General features: G+C 40.6%; 1 protein-coding gene across 2 annotated transcripts in view; it reads right to left on the bottom strand.

Moving 5' to 3' along the window:
* Positions 1-804: 804 nt before the first annotated feature.
* The window catches only part of LOC123774322 (leucine-rich repeat and fibronectin type-III domain-containing protein hattifattener), a 98,242-nt gene continuing 84,937 nt past the window's right edge, over positions 805-14,109 (bottom strand). The window contains exons 11-14 of one of the 2 annotated variants that reach the window (XM_069322032.1): positions 13,753-14,093; positions 13,001-13,177; positions 6,809-6,919; positions 5,786-5,918 (exon numbers count right to left, since the gene is read on the bottom strand). In XM_069322032.1, the coding sequence (XP_069178133.1) occupies positions 6,840-6,919; positions 13,001-13,177; positions 13,753-14,093 (598 nt within the window). In that variant the 3' untranslated portion in view covers positions 5,786-5,918; positions 6,809-6,839. Of the gene's footprint in view, positions 5,919-6,808; positions 6,920-13,000; positions 13,178-13,752; positions 14,094-14,109 lie in introns of both variants that reach the window. The other variant, XM_069322031.1, reaches the window with a different exon arrangement.

Genomic DNA, 14,109 nt, shown 5'->3' on the forward strand with positions numbered 1-14,109 from the left:
CATTGTTTAACGAGCAGGTACCCAGTTTACTGTTGGGTAAACAGAGGCTACAGTTAAGGATGCTTGTCTTATTATCTGGTGTCCTCTTGGCCACTTGGGAGTATTACATCCTGTATGAAGTTCGTCAGTTTTATCTCTGTAACTGCAATAATATGAGGATGTTGTTCTACCACATGTCACTGCCGGGACCCAGCAGCTCTAACCCGTTATAATTCATAATACATTGTGTCGGGGGACAGGCAGCCATTTTATACATAGAGTACATGTTAGGCTTATATCGAGGTTCCTTCCTCCCCCCCGCCCCAGGATCGAATTTCTGACCCTCCCCAGGTGCAGCCCCACAACATTCTGACTAACTCCTGGGTACCTACTTACTTCTAGGTGGACAGGGACATTAGGTGATAGGAAATGCGCCCAACCATTTCTGTCCAGCCTGGGATTCGATCCCGGAATTCTTGACTGTGAGTCGAACGAACCGTTGTATGTACTAGCTCTATCTATAAATCTATCAATTTATGTAAAATCTCTTGTATGTATGTACCTTACCTGAATAAACATTTTATTTTATTTTATTTTTTAACCGGACTGTACGACCAGGAAGAACTCGTTCACCTGACCCTATCGTGACCAGGACTCTAAATGTAATGCCGTCTGCATTTGTACACCAAATTTTTATACTACCCAATGTGGCCAACCATTTCTGTTCCACTCAGGAATTCAACCCAGTCCCTGATTGTGAGTCCAGAATAAAGGTAACTGTACTAAGAGACCCAAAACAATGTGAAGGAGATTAATAAAACTTAATTAACAAGTGTTTTATTGTTTTATATTACAAAGAGTCTGACTGGAATACAAACAGTTGGTGAGCCTGAGCATCACAAACTAGTAGCCTAAATGTTGCAATAGTTGCTGGTCAAACAAAACAAATCAGTCGCTGATTAAGGTCAGTAGTACATCTGGGCAGTTTCCTCTTCTCATGACCTAACTGGAGATCATTCTTCACCTATACGTAATAAACCCACGGAATTGCCTTACCGCTAGTCGTAATACTAAGACAATACAGTCCTTTAGTTTAAATTTCAACTGGTAAAAATCCTCAGGAATAATAGGGGGTAGGGGACAAGCACCTCTGATAAGCTGCTGGCTTCCTGTACACATTGAGGTCACTGGAGATGGTGGCCTGCGGGTAAATTTCTTCCATGTCCATATTCCTTAAACAACTTGACTCTCCTCCCATCACTCGCTCCTCCTTCCCTCTCCCTATTTCACCTACCCATTACAGCCAGCATGCAACCCACAACTGCTTATCTCCCAGGAAACCTATTTTACTGCTAGCAGATCCAGCAGGCAAAATAAGCCTGAGTAATTTTTAATCAACTGAGGATCAATGTTATCGTTTATTCATCGTTATATGAACATTCTTTGCCCAACTTTGCCTGGGAGAGTAGAGCCAGGGAAGACAAAGGCATCAGGTGAAAGGAAACATGCCCAACTGTTTGTCAGCTTCAGGACCCATATATATATTATATAAAAATACAAAATGTCATTCATTGCCACAAAAATGTACCTACATTATTTCATAATTTACCCACTGAGAATTTAACCTTCAAGCTATCCTGATCCTCCACAAAGGTCTGAACTCCTTTAAGATAATTTGGCATGTTATAAAGGGATGTAACCCTGTACATGGAGCCTCACCCTCTGTAAATGACCTTCACACACTCTAAGAGAATCCAACATACTGTACTAAGTCAACCGGTGAGGGTAGAAATAGCCAAAGCTACTCTATCCCTTTGAGATGTATTTTCTTGTCTCAATAAACATACTTGAACTAAATCAACCTATCATTGGTACACAGTAACACTGATGTTTATTAATGTTAGAAATTGAAATTCAAAGTCACCAGATGACTCACATAAATGCTTTTAACCATGAATATACAAACACTGTCAGCAACATCTGTCCATTATTTATTGCAATATTTGTCCATTTGGCAAAATATTAAATGTATAAGCAACAGCTTTGACACCTATGACATATTTATGTACTGACTATTAATGCAAATTTAAAGAAAACACAATTTTGGGAGAATACAGTAGGAATAATGAGCATTGACGTTTTGCCAAGTTAGGCAATGGCTTGTAGACCTTGCAAGAAAGCCGCTTCATCACACAAAACTGACTAACACTCCCCAAGTACACCACTTCATTAGCCTAACTGCTTTACAATCAATAAGCAGCCCATGTCTCCTAACTGACAGAAATATTTCTAAGAGGACATTCACACTGACAGTCAAGCTTAACATGACTTGTGAAATGTCCACAAATACTACCAGGAAACTTCTGCCAACACACAGGACCAGAAGCACAATACACATACACAGAGGCAAAAAGGCATTGCAGAAATAAACAGAAAATATTAAAGATTTTATTCCAAAATGGAAACAAATCTTAAGCACAAAAATAAACAAATAATTTATAAATGTCAAGCTATCCCTGGCAATTGTATGGCATCTCACCAGTCTTGTTAATAATGCTACCGAGGGTTGTAACACACATTTCCCCCCCTTACTTGGACACGACTCACTGCTTTACCTAAACACCCACATGCCCAAATACTAGGCCTTTCTTCTACCGATCTACATTATTGTTGTCATTTCCCCCCAAAAAAAAGTCCTGCAGTCTTCCATTTTAACACAGTTTAGAAAATGTTAACAAAATCTATGCAATTATAATATATTCTAACATGTTTGCAATTTTTTTCTTTTTTGATCAACAATGCATATTTGTTGTAATACATAATACAGTATTTAGCTCCCATTATACTGCAGTCTTAACATAATTAACATTGGATAATATAGTCATTAACCCATATTTTTGTATTGTCAATATTTTCTATATATTTATAAAAAAAAAAATCTTCCTTCCTAAAATAATACATAAAGTAGCAATATTAATGAAGAATATCAATAATATGAATATCTTTACATTCAACCATATCTAAATCAAATTAAATTTCCTGTAGTTATGCACTATTTGTACACTAGACTTTCCTAATGACTCGCTGGGATGAGGAGACTGAGCAAGCAGCAGAGAAAATAGTGTTGTATTGCTGACCACATATGTAGGACTGAAAAGTTCACAATGAAAACCTGATCTCAACAGTGTCCCCCAGTGCTAGTGATACAGTAGCACATGTGGAGACGTGTCCACCAGTGCTAGTGATACAGTAGCACATGTGGAGACGTGTCCCCCAGTGCTAGTGATACAGTAGCACATGTGGAGACGTGTCCCCCAGTGTTAGTGATACAGTAGCACATGTGGAGACGTGTCCCCCAGTGTTAGTGATACAGTAGCACATGTGGAGACGAGTCCACCAGTGTTAGTGATACAGTAGCACATGTGGAGACGTGTCCACCAGTGCTAGTGATACAGTAGCACATGTGGAGACGTGTCCACCAGTGTTAGTGATGCAGTAGCACATGTGGAGACGTGTCCACCAGTGCTAGTGATACAGTAGCACATGTGGAGACGTGTCCACCAGTGCTAGTGATACAGTAACACATGTGGAGACGTGTCCCCCAGTGCTAGTGATACAGTAGCACATGTGGAGACGTGTCCACCAGTGTTAGTGATACAGTAACACATGTGGAGACGTGTCCACCAGTGCTAGTGATACAGTAGCACATGTGGAGACGTGTCCACCAGTGCTAGTGATACAGTAACACATGTGGAGACGTGTCCCCCAGTGCTAGTGATACAGTAGCACATGTGGAGACGTGTCCACCAGTGTTAGTGATACAGTAACACATGTGGAGACGTGTCCCCCAGTGCTAGTGATACAGTAGCACATGTGGAGACGTGTCCACCAGTGTTAGTGATACAGTAGCACATGTGGAGACGTGTCCACCAGTGCTAGTGATACAGTAGCACATGTGGAGACGTGTCCACCAGTGTTAGTGATACAGTAACACATGTGGAGACGTGTCCACCAGTGCTAGTGATACAGTAGCACATGTGGAGACGTGTCCACCAGTGTTAGTGATACAGTAACACATGTGGAGACGAGTCCACCAGTGCTAGTGATACAGTAACACATATGGAGCCAAAGAGAGATACACAGGAAATATAACATTTAATGCCGAGGAATGTGTAATGTCTGATGATGACATTGTACATATGGCGTTGGAGCATCATGCAGCATAATCCATGGTCCAATAATCTACAGGTCTGCCACAACACACACACATGAAGCCACAGCATGAGTGGTGCGACACATACAGTGCGGCAAGACACACACAGAATCATAACTCATATGGAACACCAACACTCAAGATGACCCATGCACGAGACACTGTACACAAGCACCATGGAATTTGCCGCAAAATATTGCAGGTGATGCTGCATCAATGCATACGAGGGTGGCAATATATCAACATTTTGTCTCAACAACCAAACATTTCTCCTCACATTTATCTCCTCAGTGCAAGCTTATAACCAAAATATAATAACAGATTCCAGTTGAAAATTTACAACGCTCTCGCATTCATACAAATAATTAATTCACATGTACAAAAATATTTATACAAACATTTTTAAAAGCTATTCCTGTCTCATCACGTCTTGGATTAAACTACCGCCCACAGCAGCTAAGACTCTGTATACATTCTGCATCACAAAAAATTATAGTGTGATGAGTAAATCAGATGTACAAGAATGAAATCCTTTGGAAACTGTGAAGCTTCCAAACAGGCAGAAAAGTCAGTTGAAAAACAAATTACTGAAGTCCCTTATTCATTGCAGTCAGTCAAGTACAGCCAAACTGTAGCAATAATTTGGAAAACACGAACAGCCAACATTCCCTGGCCCTCCACCACCCCATCACTGCTATGACACCTTGAAGCACAACAACCACCAGAGCACACAGCAACTCTGGAGTTCTAGAACAGACCATGAAAGTTTTGACCTTGGCCAGGTATTTTACTCGCACCATGAGGAAGCCAAGCTTTCTGTACCTTAAAGTTGCTGCGCAGGCACTGTTATGTTGGCGGCATCACAAGAACGGGTATCTGCCATAACTAGATAAAAGACCCCACTCGATGCTCATGAGACGACACTTAGAGATGAGCAATATTAATATCACATATTGTCTGCTTTAAAGTTCACTTCACTTGTAATGTAACAGGTTGGTGAATTCTTAAGTCTGTTCTGTATTTAGTTTTTATATGCAAGCTCTATGAATTCACTTTTTATACAACAATTGAATCTGGTCAATTCTGTAACTCCTCCACAGAACGACTAGGAAGTAATTTATTGCAATAAAATTCTTATAAAATCTCATGCTCGCCTCCTGCCTAGGAGGTTAACCCCACTAGTATGCTGTCTTTCTCCGTGAAAGAAGCAAACGTGAAAATTTCGTGGACATGGTAGCTCTGGTCTGCTCTCTTATGTTGGTCAACAAATGACCCCTGCCATAGATTTCTGGCTAGGATGCTCTGTTGGTAGGGAGCTCCTGGTCCTGAGGCAGTGGCTCTGTGGCACTCCCAGAGCTGCAGTGTGATTTCTCATAGGAAGATATTTCGAGTCGATATCAAACATCAGAGTTCTACAGTTGGACGAGACCGCCACGAGTTGGGTTCCTGGCAACATAAATGTCCATATCATGGTCGGTCCAGCCGTCAGTGTCATAGCCGGTGAGAGAGTGGTTAGATCCAGCATGGCTGAGGCGGGACCCTGCACGCTCTCGTGATTTAGAGCGTTGACGCCGCCGGTCACTGCGCTGAGACGTTGCCCTTGAGAGTCCCCCCATTGTGGACCCTGGACCTCCCATCCCAAACGCATTGGGATTTACAGCCATCGGCCCGAACCCCCCGGCGGAGAATTGTGAGGCTACTAACGACTGCCTTGACATGTTGAGATCTGTGGAAAAACATAACATTATTCACAAGAAACAATATCTATATTACATAAGATGAGAAATGCACAGAGATTTGCAAAAAAACAACAACAATAAGTTTATATCCAAACATAAGAAAGCTGAAGCCAGGTCCAAACATGCAAGAAGCAAGATGCAGCCATTCTAGAGGAAGCGATGGTTTATGAAAATATTGATCATGGTAAGCAATATACAGCTTGTGGCGATGCCGTTCCTGGTCCACAACACTTTCTGGCTACCTATGTTAGCGACCATACCACAAACATGAGGCCTCGAGCAGTGTAGCACTCTGGTTGTGTTACTAGGGAACCCTGCACAAGCTTCCCTCTGGGCTTGAGGTAAAAGCTCAAGTCTGTTTGTCATCAAAGTTCAAGACTAAGAGTGCAAGACCAGGGAGGAGATATTAATAAGTTATGTAATGTAGAATCAAAGCTTGAGCTCAAAGTTCAAGGTTAGAGCTATGACTTTTAAGTTCTGGGTTCTGGCAATGATCGAATATTCAAAGTTTGCTTGGAAGGTTAACGCTGGAGTGTTATTTTCACGATTGTTGGAAACTCAGAGTGCCAACTGAGATGTTAATATAATAATGAGATTAACGTTGTGAAATGCAAGGCCATTAGTCAGGCATAGGAATGGTCAAAGTTAGAAAGTAAAGTCAGGGTCTTTCATGAAAAGTCAGGGGAGTGCCATAGACGATCAGGAGCTGTCATGGATGATCAAGGCTGTTATGTGCAAGTCTAAAGATGTGAGGTATAAGCTTAAGCATATATTTTTGTTTTTCTGTAGGACAGTGGCAGATATGGGGACGGGGTGTGCAAGTGTGAGAATAGGGAGGTGTATATATGAGTCGCTCATCTGAGGGCCTTCGACATACCTGAGGCTGACTAGGGCACCTCGGGTAACCGTCAGAGCTTCACCAGCCCCTGCTGACGAAGGTAGATGTCGTTTCTTAAGAGAGCCTCCTTCCACAGGCTTGCCGTTGAGCCTACAAGGATACGAGAAGCCGTCATCGTAACTACTACCAGAAACTACCTTCACTACCACCAGCAACTACTACTGCTACCACCAGCAACTACTACTACCAGCAATTAATACTGCTACTATTTCGATTCATGACTAAAACTGACCGTTTTCTTAACCGACTTTGCTTGTACAGGTTCAATACAGTGAAAATAAAAGGAAAATGCTCTAGATTAGTTTTCTGCATAAAAACTGAATCTACTTTGCAGATAACGCATACTCGGCAGGAGCTGAATTCCGGGCACGGCCTACACAAAACTCTAAATGCAACGCTGCAATCGTACAGACATTTTGAGGTATTTGATTGACTGTTCGCTGAGTGCACTGCCACAATAACGTCTTGTAGCACAACATGATAGCTGATACATTAGGTCTCTGATATTTATGGTCTCTGCAATACATTAGATCTTCGCAATACATTAGGTCAATGCTATACATTTGATCTCTGAAATACATCAGATCTCTGGAATATATTAGATCTCTGCAGTACATTAGGTCTCCTCAATACATAACATCCGTGATCATTATGACATAAGCAATTACCACAAAAACAGGAATCGTCAGAGAAAGTGAACCAGTCAAAAGACAGACCATACACAGATTGAAGGCTTTACAAGAGTATAGAGGGGCACTGACTGGAAGGATTAGCAACTAAGATAGAACAGGGGTCCATGTTAGCAATCCAGGAATCTGCTACTACATTTTGGAGGAGCACAACTTGAGGGTAGCGTATGGTAGGGGAATAGGAGTAATATAATACATGAGGGATCTCTGGATTGTTTCAAATGTAGATTAGTCATATAGAGAGAGTTTAGGTGGATATAATAAATATGAGTGGGATCGTATGGGCTAATAGGCCTTCTGCTGTTCATTTATTTTTATATTCTTACAAAATTTCAGTACAAAAACCTTTAATTCTTTCACAGAAAATGGTAGAGAGATTGGTGAGAAATGGGAAACCATTAAGGCATAAGATGCATGATAAGACTTGGGAAATGATATGACTATTCCTGAGAAGTGAGGCAACGCACTTAGATGAGTGTGACAATAAGGAGGGCCAGGAAAAATCTATCACAACAAAGAGGTTCTACACATTCTTCTGTATGTAGAGAGAGGAAGGGAGTGGATGTAAACATTATACACACACACACGAGAGGATGGGAGATGAGCCCACTAAATGGGGGGTTTAGGGAGGCAAACATATAATTGGGCATTAACATTAGCAATGTAGACTGTGTGCCATCCCAGGCAGGCACACACACACGCACACGCACACACACACACACACACACACACACACACACACACACACACACACACACACACACACACACACACACACACACACACACACACACACACCTCATTCATTGTGAACCTCATTCTGGAGACATTCTTGTATCAACACATAAAGCAAGCCACAAGAATGAGGGAAGGAGATATACCGTCAGTACTGGATCTAGTATTCACCAGGAAAGAAGAAGAGATTTTTGACATCCAGTACCTTCCTCCCTTGGGAAAGAGTGATCACGTCCTGTTAGACATTAAATATGCTTTAAGATATCATCTAGAAGAAAATGGGGACATTGAAACAGTTGATAAACTCGATTTAAAGAGAGGCAACTATGGGGAACTTCGAAATTTTTTTAATGAGTGTAATTGGACAGAATTGTTGCTAGGCAGGGAAGTAAATGAAATGTATGCCAAATTTTTAAAACTATACGAGGAAGGCACACAAACATTCATACCAAAACAGAGATGCAGGACCAGAAAACAAGATTGGTTCGACAGAAATTGTGAGAGGGCAAGAGACCAAAAGACAAAAATGGAATCAGTATAGGAAGAGGCCAAACCCCCAAACATACCAGCGATACAAAGATGCGAGAAACAATTATACAGCAGTAAGGAGAGAGGCAGAAAGAAATTTTGAAAAAGGGATAGCAGATAAATGTAAAACAGAACCGGGCCTATTCTATAAATTCATAAACAACAAATTGCAGGTAAAGGATAATATCCAGAGGTTGGAAATGGGAAACAGATTCACGGAAAATGAAAAGGAAATGTGTGAAACATTAAATGAAAAGTTCCAAAGTGTGTTTGTACAAAATGAAATCTTCAGAGAACCAGACACAATAAGAATTCCAGAGAACAACATAGAGCGGATAGAGGTGTCTAGAGATGAAGTGGAAAATATGCTAAAGGAGCTCGGGAGGAACAAAGCAGCTGGCCCAGATGGCGTTTCACCATGGGTTCTGAGAGAATGTGCATCTGAGCTCAGCATTCCACTTCACCTGATCTTTCAGGCATCCCTGTGTACAGGAATCGTAGCAGACGTGTGGAAACAGGCTAACATAGTTCCAATCTACAAAAGTGGCAGCAGGGAAGACCCCCTCAATTATAGACCTGTATCATTGACAAGTGTAATAGTGAAAGTATTGGAAAAGCTAATCAAAACTAAATGGGTAGAACACCTGGAGAGAAATGATATAATATCAGACAGACAGTATGGTTTTCGATCAGGAAGATCCTGTGTATCGAATTTACTCAGTTTCTTTGATCGGGCCACAGAGATATTACAGGAAAGAGATGGCTGGGTTGACTGCATCTATCTGGACCTAAAAAAGGCTTTCGACAGAGTTCCACATAAGAGGTTGTTCTGGAAACTGGAAAATATTGGAGGGGTGACAGGTAAGCTTCTATCATGGATGAAAAATTTTCTGACTGATAGAAAAATGAGGGCAGTAATCAGAGGCAATGTATCGGAATGGAGAAATGTCACAAGTGGAGTACCACAGGGTTCAGTTCTTGCACCAGTGATGTTTATTGTGTACATAAATGATCTACCAGTTGGTATACAGAATTATATGAACATGTTTGCTGATGATGCTAAGATAATAGGAAGGATAAGAAATTTAGATGATTGTCATGCCCTTCAAGAAGACCTGGACAAAATAAGTATATGGAGCACTACTTGGCAAATGGAATTTAATGTTAATAAATGTCATGTTATGGAATGTGGAATAGGAGAACATAGACCCCACACAACCTATATATTATGTGAGAAATCTTTAAAGAATTCTGATAAAGAAAGAGATCTAGGAGTGGTTCTAGATAGAAAACTATCACCTGAGGACCACATTAAGAATATTGTGCAAGGAGCCTATGCAATGCTTTCTAACTTCAGAATTGCATTTAAATACATGGATGGCGATATACTAAAGAAGTTGTTCATGACTTTTGTTAGGCCAAAGCTAGAATATGCAGCTGTTGTGTGGTGCCCATATCTTAAGAAGCACATCAACAAACTGGAAAAGGTGCAAAGACATGCTACTAAGTGGCTCCCAGAACTGAAGGGCAAGAGCTACGAGGAGAGGTTAGAAGCATTAAATATGCCAAAACTAGAAGACAGAAGAAAAAGAGGTGATATGATCACTACGTACAAAATAGTAACAGGAATTGATAAAATCGACAGGGAAGACTTCCTGAGACCTGGAACTTCAAGAACAAGAGGCCATAGATTTAAACTAGCTAAACACAGATGCCGAAGAAATATAAGAAAATTCACCTTCGCAAATAGAGTGGTAGACGGTTGGAACAAGTTAAGTGAGAAGGTGGTGGAGGCCAAGACCGTCAGTAGTTTCAAAGCGTTATATGACAAAGAGTGCTGGGAAGACGGGACACCACGAGCGTAGCTCTCATCCTGTAACTACACTTAGGTAATTACACTTAGGTAATTACACACACACACACACACACACACACACACACACACACTCATTCACTCACTCACTCACTCTACATGATATACAGCAGGCACAAAGCATAAAAAGGAAATATTTTCTCCAGCTCATTACAATACAATACAATACAATTTTATTTAGGTACGGTACATACATACAATAAATATTTACAAGGATTGTTTGACTTATAGGTAGAGCTAGTACATACAATGCCTAAAGCCACTATTACGCAAAGCGTTTCGGGCATAAAGAAAATATCACAACCATTCAGAGAATACAGCTTAGTTACTTAAGAACAAGAGCACCCATTACTTTCTGAAGAACAGAAACATAAAGTATATGCAGATGCAATGCAAGACAGTAAATAAATATAAATATACAGGTATATATACAGATATATATATATATATATATATATATATATATATATATATATATATATATATATATATATATATATATATATATATATATATATATATATATATATATATATATATATATATATATATATATATATATATATATATATATATATATATATATATATATATATATTTATTCAGGAATCATGAGGAATAGCAAAACACTGAAGGTAGAAGCTATCCGGAGTATTGAAAGGCAGCTATAATGTACACAGTCCAGAGAGCCAAAGAAGACACTGTACCAGCCACAGACCGACACAGCCAACCTGTTAGGCACAGACAGGAGTAATATATACAGAAAATGCAACAATTTTAATATTTAAATTTGAAAATCAAATTACTGTATTGGCAAAGCAGAATAATTTGTGCATAAATACATTAATTATCAGACTTATATTACCCTATATGCATCCAATTTTTCACGATGAAAACTTTGTTTACACATTATATATATAGTACAATATTCATGCTGAGAAGTATAATACAGTTTTTGAGAAACCCTAAATTTTGCTGTTTAAAATAATAGAGCATGATTTAACAGTTTAAGAGTTGTCATGATACTCATAGGACAGCCAACAGGGTATATCATATGGCATTCATCACAACGGACCATATAACATTAAGGCTGTGAAATACAAGGTCATTAGTCAGGCGTAAGAATGGACAAAGTTAGAAAGTAAAGTCAGGGCTGTCATGGAAAGTAAGGGCATGACATCCATCCATGACAGTTATGTATGTTACATGACATCCATAAAGTATGTTGAATGACAGCCATAATATTATATGACTGTTATTAACAAACCATATGACCATCTGAAAGTGATATGACAGTTACTGCAAAATGTCATGATAATCACCAAACTAAACCTATTTTCCATAGTAAAAAGCCCAAAGGTGTCATAGGATCAAAGAGAAGTGACAGGCTTGCAATCTAATAGTTTTCATTCACTGCAACATGATCAATTATATTATAGGAATTTGGTTCTTACCAACTTTGTAAATTCTGTTTTCAATGGACAGAAAAAGCCGACTCCTAGGAACATGAAATATTTTATCACTAGTATCGTGATTCATTTACATATATATTTAATGTATCTAGGCAAATAGATACAAACATGCTGCTTTAGGTAAACTGCAAGCTGGAAATGGCATAAGTTCAATATCAGACTCTTGCATATTAAGAATACTAAGAGGTATTATCCAGAGGAATATGACAAGGGAAGATGGTAAGAGATACAGCTGCAGAAAAGAGACGGGGGCACAGGGAAGAGGAAAGGGAAGCTCCCTGCCTGATAACCCCAGAGTCAACCACAGCAGCAGCATAAACCCTGCCTACACTAACCTAACTTCTCATACCCAATATTCATTCATTCACCCACTCTCCCTACCCTCTCTCTCTCTGTCTGCCAAACTCACCCTAAAATTCCCCAAGCAGTAATAATTATACTCATTCTCCCCTCCCTCCAATTTCCTTTTAAACCCCATCAATCCTTCTCACCACATAAGTCTTGGATGACTTAGAAGTCATCCAAGTCAAGGGGGCAGATGATTACAGAGCTTGAAAGTGAGAATGCAAAGAAAGAAATGTGCTTTTAAAGCTATGTTCACCAATATTGATGGAATTACAACCAAAATGAATGAACTCAAGGAATGGACAAATATGGATTGCCCTGATGTAACTACAGATACAAATGAAACTGTCAGTTGTTATAAGTGATGCAGTTGTCCCCAAGACGACCATGTTGTAAGAAGGGAAAAGAAAGGCAGCGGACGAGGAGGAGGAATTGCCCTGCTGATCTGAAAGAACTGCACTTTTAAGGAGCTGCTATGATTTCCCATGACCTTACCCCCACCTTCAAAGTTTACAGCTCTCCCACAGACCTTGTCTGGAGAGACCCATTACTGGAGGAGGGTGTCTGAGATGAGCAGCGCTGAGGGCTGAGTAAGACCTCTGACTCTGGCCATCAGCCATGGAGCGGGGGCGAGGCAGGTGCTTGGAGGAGGCGTGGGAGATATGCGATCTAGCATCATCAGGCACAAAGCCGTTGTTTACCGAACCTGTGGGAGGAGTGGTCATCTTAGTGATCAAGTGAGGCTGTGGTGGTAAAGAGAGGGTGAAACAGAGATACACTCTCTGCCCCCCTAAAATCAACTACTCTCTTATTGCCTGTTTTAAAATTATGCACTGTACTTGACACCTGTACTATACATAACAATATCATAATAAATCAACATATACTGACTTAATCCTATTTACTTATAAATGATAAAAGGTGTCGATGTGCAAAAACTGAATCAGGTTTTGTTTAGCGACCTCTTTAGGGGTTGAATATACAGCCCATTTGCATGCTAAGTGTCTTGAAGAGTATCTTTATCCTTGAGGTTGACTCATCTTTATTCATGTACTTTAAGAGTTGACTCGTCTTTAGTCTCAAGGGCTGCCTTACCTTTATCCTTGTGTCTCAAGGGCTACCTTACCTTTATCCTTGTGTCTCGAGGGCTGCCTTACCTTTATCCTTGTGTCTCAAGGGCTGCCTTACCTTCATCTTTGTGTATTAAGGGCTACCTTACCTTCATCCTTGTGTCTCAAGGGTTGCTTTACCTTTATCTTTGTGTTTCAATGGCTGTGTTACCTTTATCTAAGTGATACATCCTGGCCCTGGGGATGGACCGCTGGGAGTACATAGATAATGTGTCCCAATCTGCTTTAGTACTGCCTGGGCCGCTGGCTCCCGCTAGAGTGCCAGATCCCAGAGTGCCAAGGGATGCCAGGGGTGGGGAGACGGGGTTCAGGACAGCAGGGATGCCCTCCTTCTCCCGGTGACCACCGCGCTTCCTGTTGCAGCAGATGAAGACAATGACAGCGATGATGACAGTGCCACAGATGGCTGCCGAGGCTGCGATGATGATGGTGTCCATGTGCATAGTGGCAGAGGTCTCCGTCCGGATCTCTCGGCACTGGGAGTACTGCACGCTGTGGGCAAGTCGGG

This window comes from Procambarus clarkii, chromosome 10 (genome assembly GCF_040958095.1).
Source record: "Procambarus clarkii isolate CNS0578487 chromosome 10, FALCON_Pclarkii_2.0, whole genome shotgun sequence".
NCBI classification, from domain to species: Eukaryota; Metazoa; Arthropoda; class Malacostraca; order Decapoda; family Cambaridae; genus Procambarus; species Procambarus clarkii.